The sequence below is a fragment of the Mirounga leonina genome, unplaced genomic scaffold (assembly GCF_011800145.1).
Source record: "Mirounga leonina isolate KUSES-001 unplaced genomic scaffold, KU_Mleo_1.0 Mir_150, whole genome shotgun sequence".
Classification (NCBI taxonomy): domain Eukaryota; kingdom Metazoa; phylum Chordata; class Mammalia; order Carnivora; family Phocidae; genus Mirounga; species Mirounga leonina.
The window spans coordinates 28,976,364-28,994,578 of record NW_023270374.1 but is presented as its reverse complement, the minus strand read 5'-3'; the positions used below and the strand labels follow the sequence as shown (position 1 = coordinate 28,994,578).

Sequence of the window (18,215 nt, the reverse complement as noted above, 5' to 3'; positions counted from 1 at the left end):
CCAGTGAAATGTATACAAGTTTATTTTCAGTTTATCCCCTTCCACATAATATCTACTGCTAGATGCCAGCATGTCCAACACATTCAAATAGTCACACAATTAAAAAAAATACCATTTGAAAGGCCTCTTCAGCTCCCCTTACACTGTAACCAAGGGACCTTAGATGCATTAGCCTTCAGTCAATGCCTCATTTCCTTACCATCCTAAAGTCCCTGCACATTCACAATATTTGAAAAAGCCAATATCACCATCCAAGCACAGCTGACCTTTCCAAACTATCACCTCCACAAGCTGATCATGTAACCTAAAATCTAGCCTGCCTTCTACAAATATAGTCTAGCTTCCTAACTGTTATAAAAGACTCACCCGGACAAATATGCCCAAGACACACTGAGTAAAAACAGCAGGTTACAAAACAGCACACACACCATGATTCCATTTACACAAAATTATATGCACATATACATAACCCCTACTCCTAACATAGATGTCTGAATGGATGGTGTCCATGATGCTTCCAGTAATTAACTCTGGGTGGTGAGACTGGGGGTGATTTTTACTTTCCCTCCACCCTTTCCACAATGCTTGAATTTTCTACATTAGGTTATTTTATTCATACTCAGAGAAAGCAACAAAGCCATTTCTAGCAAGCCTCCCCCTAAGACCCACCATGTCAAGAATCTTCTCTTGGCACAGAGAGAAAGCAAAAAGGATGCTTATCTATGCTTGCACTCTGAACATTCTAGCCAGTGGTTCTCAGAACTAGCCAAGCAACAGGCTCTGAAGCTGTACAAAGATAGGTGCTCAGGGTCCCAGTCCTCAGAAATTCTGAAAGTGGGGCCCAGGCATGCATATTTTGTCAAAGTTCTTTGAGTGATACTGATCAGTGGGGGGTCAAAAACTATGGATTTATGTCTCATTCTCAAAAGGGGCCCCACAGAGGGAGAAAACAGACCAGTGCTGACTGAAGTGTTTAAAGGCAGGCAATTGCAACGGAAGCAGACAGGACTGTTTAGGAACAGAAACCGAAGCCACAGAAAAATCCTAGTAAAGGCCATGTACTAGCTGTGTGATTTTTCAAGACAACAACTTCTCTGTGCCTCAGTGTTCTCACCTGTAAAATGTGGGTAATAACACAAGTTTCATGGGGTTAATTGTGGGTATTAGGTAAAATGAGATAATGAATGTAAAAACTTTCCAGAGTACTCAGAACAAGAAACGCTCCCAAATGAGAACATTAGGAAGCACATCTGAGTAAAGATTATGTGTTGAATTTTAATAAACCAGAGCCCACAGGTGCTGCCTGGCCCTTAAGTTACTTCCTCATTTTGGCATCACCTAAAAATGCTGGAGAAATAGCCTAAAAAAGTTTGGCTACTTCTCTACTGTTACTTCCACATTCCTGATATTTGTCTTACTTCTATAAAGGAGATGCACTGCATACTAAACTAGTTCTATAAAATTTAATCAAGATTATAAATGAAAACTAACAGAGAGTTATATTGACAAAATAATAAATGTACCAGTGGAAAATTCTATATTCAAAATAAGAATTCAGCTAATGCTGTCACCAGAGAACTAAGTTTCTACCTGGCAAAATGAAAAACATAAAAGAAAAACAGGAGTGATTGTTTCTCCTTCATCCTTTCCACTCAGATTTTTGCCAAATTAGCTGAGATAGTCAAAACAACTAAAATTATTACTATACCATGATCTGTAAAAATTGGGGGGAGTCCGTTTCTTGGTATAACATAATGAAATAATATAAGAACAGCAATAATCACCAACATCAATAAATGCTTACTATGTGCCAGGTACTGTCCTAAGCATCATACACATATTAACTAAGTCAGTCCTCACAACAGCTCTGCAGGATCCTTCAAGGTCTGGCTTCTGCTTAACTACCTCAACTCTGGCTCTATGCTCTTCTCACCAATGGCTGGTGCCAGACTGGTCTCAGAGGGTATTCTTGGGAAGCCTAATAAAAACATAGATCTGCCGACATTATGCAGACTGGTGAAACCGGAAAGCGTGAGAACGTGTCCCAGAAGAATACATTTGAAACAAGATTTCAGATGATTCTTATAGGCAGCTAGGTTTAAGGTTCACTACAGTCTATCCTTTCCAACTTTTATTTATACATGCTGCTTTATTCACTTGACATTCTTTCACCTGGCTAACTCACACTGACCACTGGCTCAAGAGCCATGTATCTGAGGTGGAGTGATTTCTAATCTCCACTTGCTCTCCTCACCACCTAGGACAGATGGGAAGCCCCTAATCCCTGCTCCCACAGCGCTTCACGCTACTTCCGCCTTTTACCTTGCAATATAAATACAGGTTTCTATGTCTCCCTAATTTAGCTGTGAGCTTGTTCACCTTCCATCTACGGCACTAAGCCTGGCACAAAATAGGGGCTAGTGGTCTGTTAATAAAAGAATGAATGAAGCCTCATTAACCTACCTTCAGGGCTCTTATCTATAGAAACAGACATGTGAGTCAAATTCAAATAGAAGGGTCTGGTACCTCATTCGTGATATGATATATTTTGAAGGGGCTAGCATGATCAGGATTATAACTGAGGGCCCATCAAGATAAACAGTGGCTGTCCTATCTCTTCGGAAGCCTTGCTAGGACCCAGCCTGTCCATACATGAAGTCCTGGTCCACAACTGGGCTTCACATCCACAAAAGTTAATGAATTGGCATCTACATGTAAACGTAAAGACTGGAAGAGGCTGAGAGGACTAATTCTGAAAGGAGAGTGATATGCAGTAGCTATATTATCATTTATTAAACTGTCACATGCTAGGCTATGTAGGATGCTCTTGATCGTTATTCTTCAAAAAACTCTCTGAGAAAGGTTTTATCAGGCTTGTTGATTGAAGAGGAATTCAAAATCCAGAGAGAATAAGTTGCCCAAGGCTACCTGCTAGTTTGGGGGTAGAGCTAGGATTTGAAGCCGGGTCTGTCGGCCTCCAAAGGTAATCCTCCTTCCCCTGCTCTGCGTTGCCTTTGGATGCCGACCAGAAGACCCCTGGAGCCAACCTGGGGTGGGAAAGAGCTTTGGAAGCAGACCTAGGCTCAAATTCTGCTTTTGTCACTTACCCGCTAAAAGGTATTTGATAATTAACAAGTTCTCTAAGACTCATCTCTAAAAAGATTAAACTGCCTAATTCATAAAGTATGTACACCTGTAAAGCCCTGAGTCTATTAGCAGATGCCCAATAAATATGAGCTGGCCATGAGCTTATTTTCCCTCTTCCCCTGCACAAAAGAAAAGAGCAGTTTCTTCCGGGATGGCAAATAAATCCTCTGTTTCACCATCTTCCTCACTGGCAAACAACTATGTTGTGCTCTAGTTGGGAAGGGCCTGTGGGTAAATCCTTAATATGACTGGAACCAGTTAGCAAGCCAGATGTGCAACACTCAAAATCATGCCCTCAAGCCTGATGAAAGGAACCCAAACACATTGCTTATTTCAGCATCCCTACATTTTGTCATCTGAGGTCAGGAATGAGACAAGCAGCTGGAGGGAGAGAAAAGGAATTGATCCAGAAACTGTTCAATTATGAGGCTTTCAAATAGCAACAAAAACAACAGCAAGACATTTCCATCCTTGTTTAACATAAAGTGCCTGTTAGTACATGACTTAATGCTCTTCTTAAAATTAAATACCGTTCGCTCTTCACTTGCTCATTGTTCTGACCACTGTAACCAACCCTTTGTAATTTTCAAGCTTGGGGAATATAAAAAGGGGGACAAAAATCTTCGACATTTCTGTTTACAGACGATATGGAGACGTGGGGACAAGGGGCTCCCTGGTATGTCCTCTCTGGGAAAGGTTTTCTGTTACCTTCCACATGGGACCGACATGTTTATAGTCCACAGACAGCTATGAATGGCAGATACAGGGAGGGAAGGCATTTCTTTAGGTAGATAACTTTAAGAATCACCAACAGAGTAGAAAAAAGAAGAACACAAATGGGAAACCCATCTTCATCCCAGCCACTAATATTAAGGAAGCAGACACTGTGCTAATAAGCACTTGATCTGTCTTATTTCACTTAATCCTCACATAGAACCCTTATGAGCTAGATTCCAATATCATCCCAATTTTACAATTGAGGAAATACAGACTCAGAGAGGTTAAGCAACTTTCCCAAAGTCACACAGCTTGTAAATGACAAGACCAAGACACCAATATAAGTCTTGTCTTAATCAAAAGCCCATATTCTTTATCATCCATATCACAATAACTAGCTATATATGCTTTAGTGCCCACTGTCCCTCTGGCATTTCCTTCACTGGTATAAGAAGGAATGCTATGTATCTTTCAAGGAACACTCAAATGCCATCTCTTTTCTTAAGCATTCCCAGAATCCCTAGAATACTCCTTCCTCTAGGTTTTTACAACCTCTAGTATAACAAGTATTAGTATAGTATGATGTCTAGGGTCAGTATTAAAATAATAATCTATAATAAGCTAATATTTATCAAACCCCCACATGATGTTAGTGCTGCATTAAGCCAGTCATCTCACAGTAGTAATTCTCACACTAACCCAAGGAGGTAGGTATTAATCCTATTCTTATAGATGAATAAACAAATATGTTTTAAACACTACTGTGGGACAGAAGCTGAGTGGCCTTGTGGGAGAACCATACATTGGTTAACATGGTAAGAATCCCTTGAATTGTGCAATGCTCTTAACTACTGACATTTGCCTTGATCCTGTCATGGTTAATGCTATGTTGGTGTTAAATAAATTCATTTATACATCCCACCAATATTTACTGAGCATCTACCATGAGTGAGCCCCGTGAAGGGCACTAGCATTGCCTAGACACAATCTGAGTCATTTTGCCATTTGCTCCCAATACCTTGTGCAATTCGAAAGGGGAAGTAATTAGAGCCTCCACCATCATGATGACCTGCCCCTGGGTCAAAGCACCAAGATTAGAATCAAGGTCTTCTGGTCAAGAACTTTTGATTTCACCAGCAACCCAGAGAAGAACAAGCTGGCGTGGATCCAGAAGAGCACATACTGATGGTATTGTTTCATGCAATGAGTGTGGAATTTATGGTCAGAAGCTGAGGGTGTAAGTCTTAGTTCAGACACCCATTATATGACTTGAAGTCATGACAACTTCCTCATTTTCAGAATGAGAAATACCACTACCCTTGTGGGGTGGCTGTAAGACTCAAACATGATCAGATGTGTAAAGGCACTCCTACAGGTGCTGAATACAGGTAACAACAAGCCAGTAGGTTGAAATCCCTGCACTGTCTGCTTCTATCCTATTCCCCTCCTCTGCCTTCCACCAGCAGTGCCTTCCTCGCTAAGCATTCCTATTCTCCTGTTCCCCTTAATAATGAAGTAATTCTTGTTTGGTATGTTTTTGCATTTGCTAATATGGTTTTCTGGTAAATACATGTGAAACTGCTTTATTCCCTATGTTTAGTCCCCCCTCCCATAGATTGTAATTTTACAGTTGTGGGCTGGGAGTGTCTCTCTCATTTGGGTGGGGGCATGCAGGATAGATTTTGAGGGGACAGCAGAGCTGGTAGGCTAGGGCAGAGAGACTTCTTAAAGCTGTAGTGACAGGAGAGGTGATAAAGGGCAGAGTCGTACTGGAGAGGACTGACTCAGGCAGAATTTGCAGGACTTATGATCAATTACATGTGGGGACTATGAGAGTGAAGCATGGCGCATGGATCTCTGCCTTGGGTGGTGGAGTGGAGGGTGGTGCTGTGACCATTACCCAGACAGGAAAAGCAGATGAGCCTTGGGCAATGAAGGAATGAGTGTGGTTTTGAATGAGCTGAGTTGGCCTGTCTGATGGAGTTGTCTGCTGGTTAATTAGCTGAACTGACTAGAGCCTGGGAAGATTTGGGGATCAACAGCAAAGAAATGTGGGTTAAAGCTGCAGGAAGCAGATGAAATCAAGGACAGTCTAAACAGTAAAACACAAAAACAACTGAGGGAAGACACTGCTAACCCATGCAAAACCGAACGCTTGAGGGACAGGGACAAGCCAAGGAAAAGGATCTGGAGATGGAATACCAGGGAAGAACACATCCCCCAGAATTTCGTTCCTGTCTTTGTTAAATTTTGAACATAGCAGGATCCCTGATAAAAGGCAGCCCCAAACGATGCCATGTCATTGCCACAAGCCACTGTGGAGGCATCAAAAATGTTTCTTTTTCACTGATGCTGACCAAACTCGCTTCTCTTCTGATGGTGGCAAAGGTTTTGCCATTTCCCTCTTCCAACGTGGGTGGGTAGGTGGCAGGAACTCTGGTCTGTGCTTCCTGGCTGCTGGGAGTCCGAGAAGCACCAGACAACTACACACTTCCTGATGCATGGAGTCCGCTGGAATCACTTACAATTCTTTGCAGATGACAGAAGAGCATTCTTTAAAGCACTGACCTGTTATCAACTGCTGTCACTGCTGATGAGGTAGAATGTGTGCATATGCCTAGCATGCACATCGCACACCTACACACTGCTTCGTAGCTCACTCCCTTAAAGCTTGGAACAGCCTCCAGGGGAACCATGTTAAAACAGCGCAATTAACTAGAACTGCTACAAACTCAATAACTCACTTACCTAATGAAGCAATACAAGGACAATTGGACCTATTTTAATAAGAATTTTAAAAGAGACAAGAAGTAAAGGTCAAATGCCATTTCTGGATCCCAGCTCTTTTCTTCTTCCCTCCCATTCTAAAGCAGTTAAACCAAGGAGACGACGCATACTATACTAATCCTTATAAAATCAAGGAGGCAGCCAATCATGCTATTATACCCAAAGGCAAATTTTTTCTTTCCAACCCAACCCCCAAGTTAAGTGCCTCCCCTGATCTATTTCTGAAGGCTTTATTATGCAAACCTGAAAGGATTTCAATTACAATAATTCTTGTCCTTCTCCAGCCCAACTCAACAAAAGCGGAACTAAATTACCAGCAATTCTAGGCCGTAAGGGTGGTTTTTGCTTCTTACCTCCCCTCTAGAGTCACCTTAATCTAGAGATTCTCCTCTCCCAACCCCTTCTGTCGACTTGGGGAACACAGCTGTTTTTACGCCACCCCACTATTTAGCATATCATGACGCCTAACATGCCCATCAACAAGCAGTCTGCCCAGTCTCACGCAGCTATCATGGAGTAATTACACCGCAGGCCGGTAAAATCCACTCACTCTCCCAGTCACATACCAGCCCCCTCCTTGGGCCCCACCCCGCCCCGCAGGTGTGGGCAGCCTGGTTTCCTGGTGACCTCTAAGGAGAATGGGTGCATGGAACAAAGGCCACGATGGGCAGAAGTGGAGACAGGATTGGTAGAGGTGACAACTTGTACTTCTTAATGTACCTACTCTATTCTGAGGTCCACACTAAGTTTACATAGGTCATTTCACCTGACCCTCACAACCACCTCACGTGGTACATCTAGCATTTCACAGACAGGGCAACTAAGGCTCAGAGAGTTTAGGCAGATCGCATGGTTGATAAGCAGCACATCTATCTGTACCACACCAGGCTATACTGCTACCCTAAGAGTTTGGGGGAAGGTGCTGAGAGGTGACGAGTGCTGAGACTGGACCAGGATGAACTTAAAGACAGTTCACTCTCATATGTGAGGAGTCCCTGAGGTTTGACAAGAAAGGGAGGGAGCACAGAGCAGCCCTCTAGAGGTTCTGGACTGGCAAGGTAATTCTCAGCCTATAGTGCTTAATTAGGAGTTGTTGGATTACCAAAAGAAGTTTGTCATAGGGTGGCCTCACTTATATAAGGAAGTTCTATCCATAATGTACATAATGTACGATATCTTAAAAATAAAACTGCTATTTTACCAGCAAAAATGGCTTTACTCAGGATTAGTAGAGAATTACAATTCAGGCCATTCAAGCTATGGCAAAACTATAAGCAAGTCCAGAGAACAAAGGAGAAGACTGCTCTTTTATTGGGGGGGGGGGGGCGTCCTGAGGGGATGTTATAAACAAAAGTACACCCATATAAACCAGGAGTTTGGAGTGTAGTGGCTTTTCATTGGCTAGGCTGTTGCTGGGCAAGGGGAAAATCTTTCTTCCTCCTCTGGGGTAGTAAAGTATAAACTTCTTCCTGTGGGGAGTGCAAGATATGTCTCTTCCGGTTGGGGTCTGCAGTTGACAGCAAGTGTTAGGGGATGAGAGCTCCCCCTTCTGGCCTCCTCACTCCATTTTAAATGAGGTTTCCTTTATTCAATTTCAGACGTGGTTCTTAAGGGCATGGCTCTAAAGGAAGGCTTCTGCCATAATTTCAAAGCCAACGAAATAAAGTAAAACTTATGGCTAGCAACCCATTTGTTTTTGCTTTCAAACAATCTACTAAAGTCAACTGCATTGACTTCAACCATGCAGGGTTCTAGGGAGAGTCCCAAATCCATGTTTGTGCTTAACCATCAGTCCTTTAGAGAAGTGGTTGTTCATTCATGACAGTCAATTACTGTTTACTGTGCATCTACCACATGCGGAGCACCAGGCTAAGCCCTGGGACCCAGAGGTGACAAGGCCATTGGTTCCATAATCTTAGGGCTATGAAGGCAAAGTCCTAGGACCAAGACTCCATGTAATAGGAGGCTCTATGCTAGTCTAGGGGCTCATCATATGCTTCCCTGAGAAAGTGACATCAAAACTAAGGACCTGAAGGGGTGCCTGGGTGGCACAGTCGGTTGAACATCTGACTCTTGGTTTTGGCTCAGATTGTGATCACATGGTTATGAGATCGAGCCCTATGTTGGGCTCTGTGCTCAGCCCAGAGTCTGCTTGGTATTCCCTTTCCCTCTCATGCTCTGTCTCTCTCTCTAAAATGAATGAGTCTTAAAAAGACACAAAAAACAAAAAACTAAGGACCTGAAGGATGACTGAAAGGCATCCAGACAGACAGGTCAGAGAAAATTGTTGCAGATGGAGGGGAGAGCACGGCAGAAGCCTGGGGGCAAGAATGAGCTGGGCATGTCTGCAGATACTCCTGGTGGTCTGAGGCTGCTGTGCTCTAACTTACTACACAAACCTGGTCCACTTGCATCAGAAGGGCCAGCACAGGGAGAATAACCCCGAGGACAGGACAAAGAAACCTTGCACCATGTGCCCCTGCCCTACTCTGCTCTGCCTCCATTCTCACACTCCCATCAAGGCCTGAGGGCCAGTGTGCCAGGAGCAGCACCAGCCAGCCAGCAGGGGCGGGAGGAGGACCAGGGCTGCATTTTTCTCTTTGGGGTTCATTTCTTCTGTCTGGGTGTTGGTGTATTCAGAATGCAGAGCTCATCCTCACCAGCCATTACAGGCCAAACATGCCTTCCAGGAGCTGTCTTACCAAGCCACTGCCCTCACTAATATAATGTTATCAAATTTCTAATGCAGGTATACTCTAAAGCAAATGTACTGTTACCAGCACGCCACTGGGCACATTTTTCAGAAGGAAACAGCTGCTCTGAATCTGTCACTTTTCCTCAACTCAGTACCATGCACACAGAGCAAGAGCCTGCTAAGGGCTGTTTTCCTACTGTACCGTTCTTCAAGCATGCTCAAGATGCATCAGGTCTCTCAACAGAATCCCGAGTCAGCCACGGCACAGTTCCTGGTGAGTTTCCTGGATGATAGGATAAAGCCTTGACAACTAGGGCCTGTGCCTCAGAATCTTAAGGTATAAGTATCAGAGCTTCTAATTCACTAGTCTAGTTTCCTTATTTTACAGACCCGAAAGGAAAATGCAGTCCAGAGAAGTTAAGTAAAAGGTCTGTCGTCACACAGCCAGTGAGCCGTAGAACCACAGGTTGGTTCCTTTCTCAGCTGATTCCCTTACCTAAAAACCAGATCTACTTTGGAGGTTGTGAGGCCTAAATTAGAGAGCCCATAACCCAGTAGTGCCAGAAATGCGGCAGGTGTCCAATGACTGATGACTGTCTGCAAAACTTTGTCTCTTAGATCTCCAGAACAACCCATTCACTTTCCCGGGGCCTCATTTTGCTAAATTCCCATTGAGGAGAGAAAACAGACTGGCAGTGGGGTTAACGTGTTCACAGCTGGTGTGTGGCCAGTAACTGATTGGGGATGAACCAAACTCTCTCCTTGTTCTCAGATCTCAAGTCCAGTTTTTTGCCCTGCCAGTTCCACCCCAGCCTGACTTTCTGTTGTCTCTGGAGAGCTGATGTGATCAGAGAAGACACTGCTGGAAGTGACCACTGAAGACAGTAACGTCACCTTCCCTTTAGCCACTGAGTTAGAAAAGGCTAAGCCAAATCCACTTGAGAAGGGATAGACAGGAACTCTCAAACTTCTACCCAGGAGGGTGAGGAATCCAAAAGATCCTGTAGATATCCACACCAATTCTACCAATCACTGACAAAAAAAAATCACCCAAACCATGGAACAAACATTAACTTCTGACAAGACAACCAAATGGGCCAATCAGCTCAGGTTTTTCCTCCTCTCTCACACACACCAGCTCCTCTGCCCCTTCCCCACACTTTAAAATAACCATCCAACCATGTAAATTCCCCAGTGCAAGTGTCTGTTAGTCTCCAGCAGAACTGTCAATGCTCATAAATTCCTGGCCTTCCAGATTGCACTGCAGCTACTTACGGGGGGTGGGGGGAGGGATGCAGCAGGCCACCAGACAATAGGAGGAGGAGATCGGCCGAGCAATAACTACTCTGGTTACAACATCGAAATTCATGGCAGCATTTTGCTGGGAGTGTGCACCATCAGGGAGGAGAAACATAAAAAGGGGAACCTTGGCTGTAAATAGTTTATTTCGGCAATTCCTGATGTTGGCTGAATCATACTTTAATACAGAAATACATGAAAGCACCACTCTGGAGGTGACATGTGTTGCCACCTCATTTCTCTTTTCAAAAGGGTCTTCCATCAGAGAGACACCTCACTACAAATTACAGTGAAGAAAACAAAACCCTCACGCACAGACTTATTAATAGGCCAGAAGGAAATGAAACCACCAGGATTTAAGGAAGCAGAGAACCAATGCAACAAAGACCATCAGTGATCTGGGGTCTCCAGGCTGCATTTTCATGCACAGAAAATGGAAGAAAAGAAAAAGGTGGGACTCTTCCAGTCTCAGAGTCCGCTCCTCAACCGCACATCACAGTTTTTCAAAGTAGCTCTCATTCCCTCCATTCTTTCTAAATTAGTAGGCTGACTTCTCCAGTGAACCCTACCTTCATGTTCCTTCTCAGTGGTTCCTACTTTCTTGATCTTCCTGGGAGATTTCATAAAGAGGGGAAAGATGGTTCGTAAGCCAAGAATATCAACAAACTTATGGCAATTGTCTGTGCCCTCGGGTCCAATCATGGCATGGTCCAGCACTTTCAGGGCACTGCTCCGGGAGATCTTCTTTTCTCTGGGAACAAAAGAAGTTTCATATAAGGCACTTCATGGGGATGTTCTAGTCTCCAAAAAAGGGGGGGGGGTGTACTCATTAAAATGGGGGGGAAAGAAGGAAAGAACAAAACAACTTAAACATCCACCAATGAGAATATTATTACATAATGATAGATCTGCACAGAATATTATATACTTGTTAATAATTAGGAAAGTCTATAATAGAATGAATGAATTCCTATGGCCAGAATGATAAGCACAAAGGGTAATATTCAAAATTCTATATGAAACATTCCCTCAATTATGTGAAAAATATGTATTAAAAAAGACTGGGAGGGCGCCTGGGTGGCTCAGTTGGTTAAGCGACTGCCTTCAGCTCAGGTCATGTTCCCGGAGTCCTGGGATCAAGTCCCACATCGGGCTCCCGGCTCAGCGGGGAGCCTGCTTCTCCCTCTGACCCTCTCCCCTCTCATGCTGTTTCTCTCTCTCTCTCTCTCTCTCAAATAAATAAAATCTTTAAAAAAAAAAAAAAAGACTGGGAAGAAATAGATCAAAATGCTAACAGGTTATTTCAGGGTGGTGGGATTATGAATTGCCTTATTATTCCTTTTTCTTTCTTTTAACAGCTTTATCAAAATATAATTCACATACCATACAATTTACCCATTTAAAATGTACAATTCAATGAATTTTAGTATATTCACAGATATGTGCAACTATCACCACAGTCAATTATAGAACATTTTTATTATCCTGACAAGAAATCCCCTACTCTTTAGCTGTCACCCCCCTCCCCTCCCATCCGATCCTACCCTAGCAACCACTGATCTACTTTCTGTCTCTATGGCTTTGCCTATTCCAGACATGTCAAGTAAGGGGTATCATACAACGTGTGGTCTTTTGTGACTGGCTTCCTCCCCTCAGCATCATGTTTTCAAGATTCATCCATGCTGTAGCATGTGTCAGTACTTCCTTCTTTTTTGTGGCTGAATTATATAGTTCATTGTATGGATATACCATAATTTGTCTATCCATCCACTGATGAATATTTGGGGTGTGTCTACCTTTTGGCTATTATGAATAATGCTGCTAAAAACATTCTTGTACAAGTTTTTGAGTGGACATATGTTTTCATTTCTCTTGGATGTATGTACACCTAGAAGTGGAATTGCTGGGACATTTGGTAATTCTATGTTTAACCTTCTGAGGAACGATCAGACTTTTTTTCCAAACTGGCTGCACCATTTGACATGCCCACCAGCAGTGTATAAGTGTTCTGACTTCTCCACCCCTTTACCAATACTTGTCAGCTGATTTGTTGGTTCAAGCCATCCTAGTGGGTGTGAAATGGTATCTCACTGTGCTTTTAATTTGCATTTCCCAGATAACTAATGCTGTCAAGCATCTTTTCATGTGCTTATTACAAACTTGTATATCTTCTTCAGAGAAATATCTATTTCTCTTGTGTCTACTACAGTACTGAGTAATTCCTCAGTAAATACTGAATATTGGCTTGGTTGGTTGATTTAACAGGTATACTACGATGAAATGATTGACTTGCTCCTATCTCATAGGTGAAGGCTATTCAGATCCTTTTCCCATTTTTTAATTAGCTTAATTCTTTTTATTACTTAGTTGCAAGAGCTCTTTATTCTGGATACAAGTCCCTGATATATGATTTGTAAATATTTTCTTCTATTCTAGGGGCCACCTTCTCACTCTCCTGATGGTATCCTTCGAAGCACACCAGTTCTTAATTTTGATGAAGTCCAACTCATCTGTTTTGTCTTTTGTTACCTGTGTTTTTGGTGTCAGAGCCAAGAAACCATTGCCAAATCCAATGTCATGAAGATGTACACCTACGTTTGCTTTTAAGAGTTTAATACTTTAGGGCGCCTGGGTGGCTCAGTCGTTAAGCGTCTGCCTTCGGCTCAGGTCATGATCCCAGGATCCTGGGATCGAGTCCCACATCGGGCTCCTTGCTCGGCAGGAAGCCTGCTTCTCCCTCTCCCACTCCCCCTGCTTGTGTTCCTGCTCTCGCTATCTCTCTCTCTGTCAAATAAATAAATAAAAATCTTAAGAAACAGAGTTTAATACTTTAAGTTCTGGTATTTAGTTCTTGATTCATTTTGAGTTAATCTTTGTATGTAGCATGAAATAATGGTACAACTTCATTAATTTGCATGGGGATATCCAACGGTCCCAGTACCATTTTTTGAAGACTATTCTTTCCCCATTCCATGGTCTTGGTATTCTTGTTGCAAATCAGCTGACCATAGACACACAGTTTTATCTTCTCAAATATTCTCAAATATATTCTATTAATTTATGCCAGTTCCACACTGTCTTGATTACCAACCACTGCTTTGTAGTAAGTGTTAAAATTGGAAATCCTACATTGTTCTTCTTTTTTTAAGACTGTCTAGCTATTCTAGGTCCCCTGAAATTCCATATGAATTTTAGGATCAGCTTGTCAATTTCTACAATGAAGTCAGCTGGCTTTTCGACAGGGATTGTGCTGGATCTGTAGATCATTTTGGGGGAGTATTGCCATCTTCACAATATTAAGCCTCTGATCCATGAATATGAAATATTTTTCCATTTATCAGCTCTCCTTTAATTTCTTTCAACAATGTTTTGTAGTTTTCAGAGTATAAATTTTGCACTTCTTTTGTTAAATTTATTCCTAGGTATTGTATTCTTGATGCTATTGTAAATGGAACTGTCTTCATAGTTTCATTTTTGGACTGTTCATTTCAAGTGTACAAAAATACAACTGATTTTTGTACATTAATCTTTATATTATCCTACAACCTTGCTGAACTCAGTTATTAGTTCTAATAACTTCTTGGTGGATTCTTTAGGATTGTCTACAGACAAGATAACATCATTTGCAAACAGAAATAGTTTTACTTCTTCCTTTCCAATCTGGATGCCTTTTATTTCATTTTCTTGCCTAACTGCCCTGGCTAAAACCTCCAGTACAATGCTGAATATAAGTGGTGAAGGTGGACATCCTTGTCTTGTTGCTGATCTTAGGGGGAAAGCACGCAGTCTTTCACCATTAAGTATGATATTAGCTGTGGATTTTTTGTGGATGCTCTAATATGAAAGGTTGGAGAAGTTCCCTTCTATTCCTAGTTTAGGTATTATTTTTATCATGAAAGGTGCTGGCTTTTGTCAAATGCTTTCTGCATCTTATTATTCCTTTCTCTATTTTTCAGTATCTTTCATTTTTCCATAATGAACATGTATTACTTTTTAGACTTAGGAAAGTTAAACCGTTTTCAAGAAAAAATAAAGGTGATTTTTTCCCTGTCACTGGCTACTGTTCTTGCAAACAGTTCTCTAAGGAGTATAATTTTCTATAACCTTATAGTGTTTTTTTTAACATTCTATGAGATAGGAACAAGTCAATCATTTCATACCTTAGTATACCTGGTAAATCAACCAACCAAGCCAATATTCAGTATTTACTGAGGAACTACTCAGTACTGTAGTAGACACAAGAGAAAAACAAAAATTAAGACATGGCTTCTGCTTTCAAAAACATGTAAATCTATCTGGGGAGACTAAATTAATATGAAATCATCAGGCAAAAGTAGAAGTTGGCAAATAACTTTTTCCCCCATGTATTATTCAATCTACAAATATTTACTGGATACATCTCATGTGAATATGACAGATCAAGACCCAGTCCTCATGGAGCTTACACTCTTAACTGCAGGAGACAAATGGAAAATCAAGATACTTGATAGTTTGTCATGGAAAAATGCAATGTAAAAGAATGAAAGAGGATATTTTAGGTTAGGTTATTAAGGAAGGACTCTTTAAAGGTAACATCTGTATTGAGATCTGAGTGTTGAGATGAATGGTCTTGTACAGTTTAGGGGCAAAACATTAAAGGCAGAAGGAATAGCACATGCAAAGGCCCTACGGTGGAAATGGGCCGGCATGGTCAAAGAAGAGACAGAAGCCTGCATTTTTGAAGCATAAAGGAACGGTATTCCTAGCTTAGATCTGAGGGGAAAACATGGGCTATACCAAAGGTCTTGTATGACACAATAAGACCTCCAAGTAAAGAACTGGTTCTAGGAGTTAAGATATAATTCAACACACTTATTCTGAGACCATTATGTGTTAGTTACTTTAGAGCGAGAGAGAGATTATGTATATGTGGGGGAGTATAGGAAAAGAAAGATATATATGTAAATATTTCAAAGCAGGTGAGAGAGTAAGAGGGGTGAGTGTGAGCTACTCCTAGTAAAGCCTGGAGAAGAAAGTCCATCAGCTTAAGAGGGAAACCAGGGTAAGATTTTTTTTAATTATTATTTTTAAGAATATGGAAAATTCAGTCATATTTTTAGAGCATCGAGAAGCCGGTGGTGATAAGGATACTAAAGATATAAAAGGGGAGAATGGACAGATGGAGTAAGGTGACTATCAGGCAAGGGGAAGCAAGCCTTACCAAAAAGGTGGTAATAACATAACCCAAAGCCCTTCACCCAATTTCTCACCTGAAAGCCCAAGAAAAGCAATCAGAAATAGCATCCCTCTGGATAGTCTTTTGTAGAGGAAACAATATTAAGACATGGCATTATTAAAGTGCTAAGGATGACAAGGCATCCTTATCTTAGGTCAGACAGCCAGCCAAAATTGAGTCCCAGTGAGTGGAAAAAAGGGGAGTACGTAAAAAGCTCGTTGATAGGGCCCGTTGGTGCTAGCCCATCCTGGTTTACCTGAGACTGTTCCATTTTTGGCACTGAAAGTACCACATCCTGGGAAACTTCTCAGTCCCAGCAAACCTGGACTGAGCAAAGCTGGACATCTTACTTGATGCCAACCTCAAAAGACCAAGGATGTATTATAAATATTCTTACCTTTACTCCCCTTGCCATAGAATTAATCAAAATAACCCACAGATACTCAAAATGACATTCAACACAACTACTGAGTTTAAAAGAAAAAAAAAGGTTACTACTGAGCATGTGCCTTCATGCAGCAGGCACTACACCAGCTGCTGGTAATTCTAAGCTCCCTGTCTTTAAGCAATTTAAGGACAGTTAAATATAAATAATTTCAAAAGCCCAAAGCAATGGAGATTAAGTCCAAGTAGGTGAGAGGTGGAGATAATTAATTTTATCTGGGAGAAGTCAGTGAAGGCGTCACATGGACGGCAGATAACATCTGAACACAGTCTGAAGAATGAGCATTTGCCAGGCAGAGAGGAGAGAGTGAAGTCAGTGGTGACAGAGTGGGTACACAGCACGTGCAAAGGTACGAAGACCGTTAAGAGCATGCCACTTAGGCAAAGCAGAAGTAGCTGTGATTGACCGGGGTTAGCAGATGACTAAGGAGAGGCGGGCAGAGGTCACAACAGGCCCTAGATGTGCTGCCTGGGGCCCCGGGCTCCATGCCACAGATGTTGAGAAGCCATGAGATGTTGAAGAAAAGGAGGGCACTAGATGGATACATTCTAGAAAGCTTACTCTGGCAGCCGTGTGATGAAGGCACTAGAGTGAAGACAGAGCTGGGGAGCAGGCAGGACAGTTAGGAGACCATGACAATGGTGTAAGTGAAAGATGACAAAGAGTTTGCACATCATACTGGTAAAAAAAAAAAAAAAAAAAGACACCAAGCTGGAATTCTAACAGGAAACTAGGCAAATAATCTATTTGTTTTCACTGCAGCTGGACTTGAGCATCCTACTTCACAAACCTGAATTTGCAAAGGTTATGACTAGGGCACATAATGATGTGAGCAGAAATTAGGAAACCAAGCTATAATATCCTCATTGTTTAGTCACTAGGAAAAGGCCTCCTGAGATGGAAGGATGGTCATGTACCAGGGCACCTTCAGTTACCATGCAGCATACATTCAAACTATTTCACAAATAACACAGAACTGTTGGAAATACTAAAAGTAAAAGACTCTGATTTAGCCAAGGCTCTCTCTCTCTTTTTTCCTGCCTAAGCAAATTCAACAAACAAAAGATTTAAAAAGTAAAACCCTTCTTCACGTCGGCAGTGTAAGACATGTTTAAAGGGGGCAGTAATTGCATATTGATCACCATTTAGGCAAGCTGCATGGAGGTGAACTTTGGAATATTCACTGGGCTTAAGTTCAGGCTTTTAGCAATCAATAGCTGTTTGGCCTGACTTTCTTGGGTTGACTTTATTTGAAATATTTATTCTACTGGAGGACAAGTAGTTTATCTTAGTGTTGTCTGGGTTCATCAGGTTGTCGATCACACCAGGACCAAAATGAATGCTAGCCTCTATGAAAGTGCGCGGTTGTGGGAAATGACACACAGTCATCTACTGCTCCTTATCCTGCCAAAATGAACCTTTTGATGAGGAGGAAGGGATGGGGAGAGGGAAGTTTTCCATTGTTGTTTTAATTAGCTTGTTCTTTATTATACAAAAACACTTTTCCAATAAACACACATTCTGAGTATAACTTTTTTTGTTCATTTGTTCTTCCATCAAATACATGAGGTACCTAACAGGTACCTGACAGAAGGTGACGACATAGAGGCAGGCACGGCTCCTGTGTGTCAGGAACTCAGTTCACAGGCGAGACAGGTATGCAGACAATGGGTATACTGAGAAAAGCCTAGCACCACAGTGAAGGTTTTCTTCTACAAAGTAGAACAGGAACGCAGGAAGGAGGACTGACCGTATCTGAGTCAGAGAGGCCTCACAAAAGAGATGATGCCCGAACCAACCTTTACTGGATGTCTTTCCCAGACAGGTGAAAAGGGAGAGGGTGTTTCAAGCAGACAGAAAGAAGAGCGCATGCAAAGACACAGTAAGCTGGGCACATTCAGGGAAGCGGT

The 18,215-nt window shown here is 42.0% G+C and overlaps 1 protein-coding gene across 1 annotated transcript in view; it reads right to left on the bottom strand.

Annotated features, from left to right (window-relative positions):
- The window catches only part of CTNNBL1 (catenin beta like 1), a 162,237-nt gene that overhangs the window by 50,826 nt on the left and 93,196 nt on the right, over positions 1–18,215 (bottom strand). Inside the window, exon 11 of the mRNA XM_035006293.1 lies at positions 11,215–11,396. Coding sequence (XP_034862184.1) covers positions 11,215–11,396 — 182 coding nt within the window. The remainder of the gene's footprint in view (positions 1–11,214; positions 11,397–18,215) is intronic.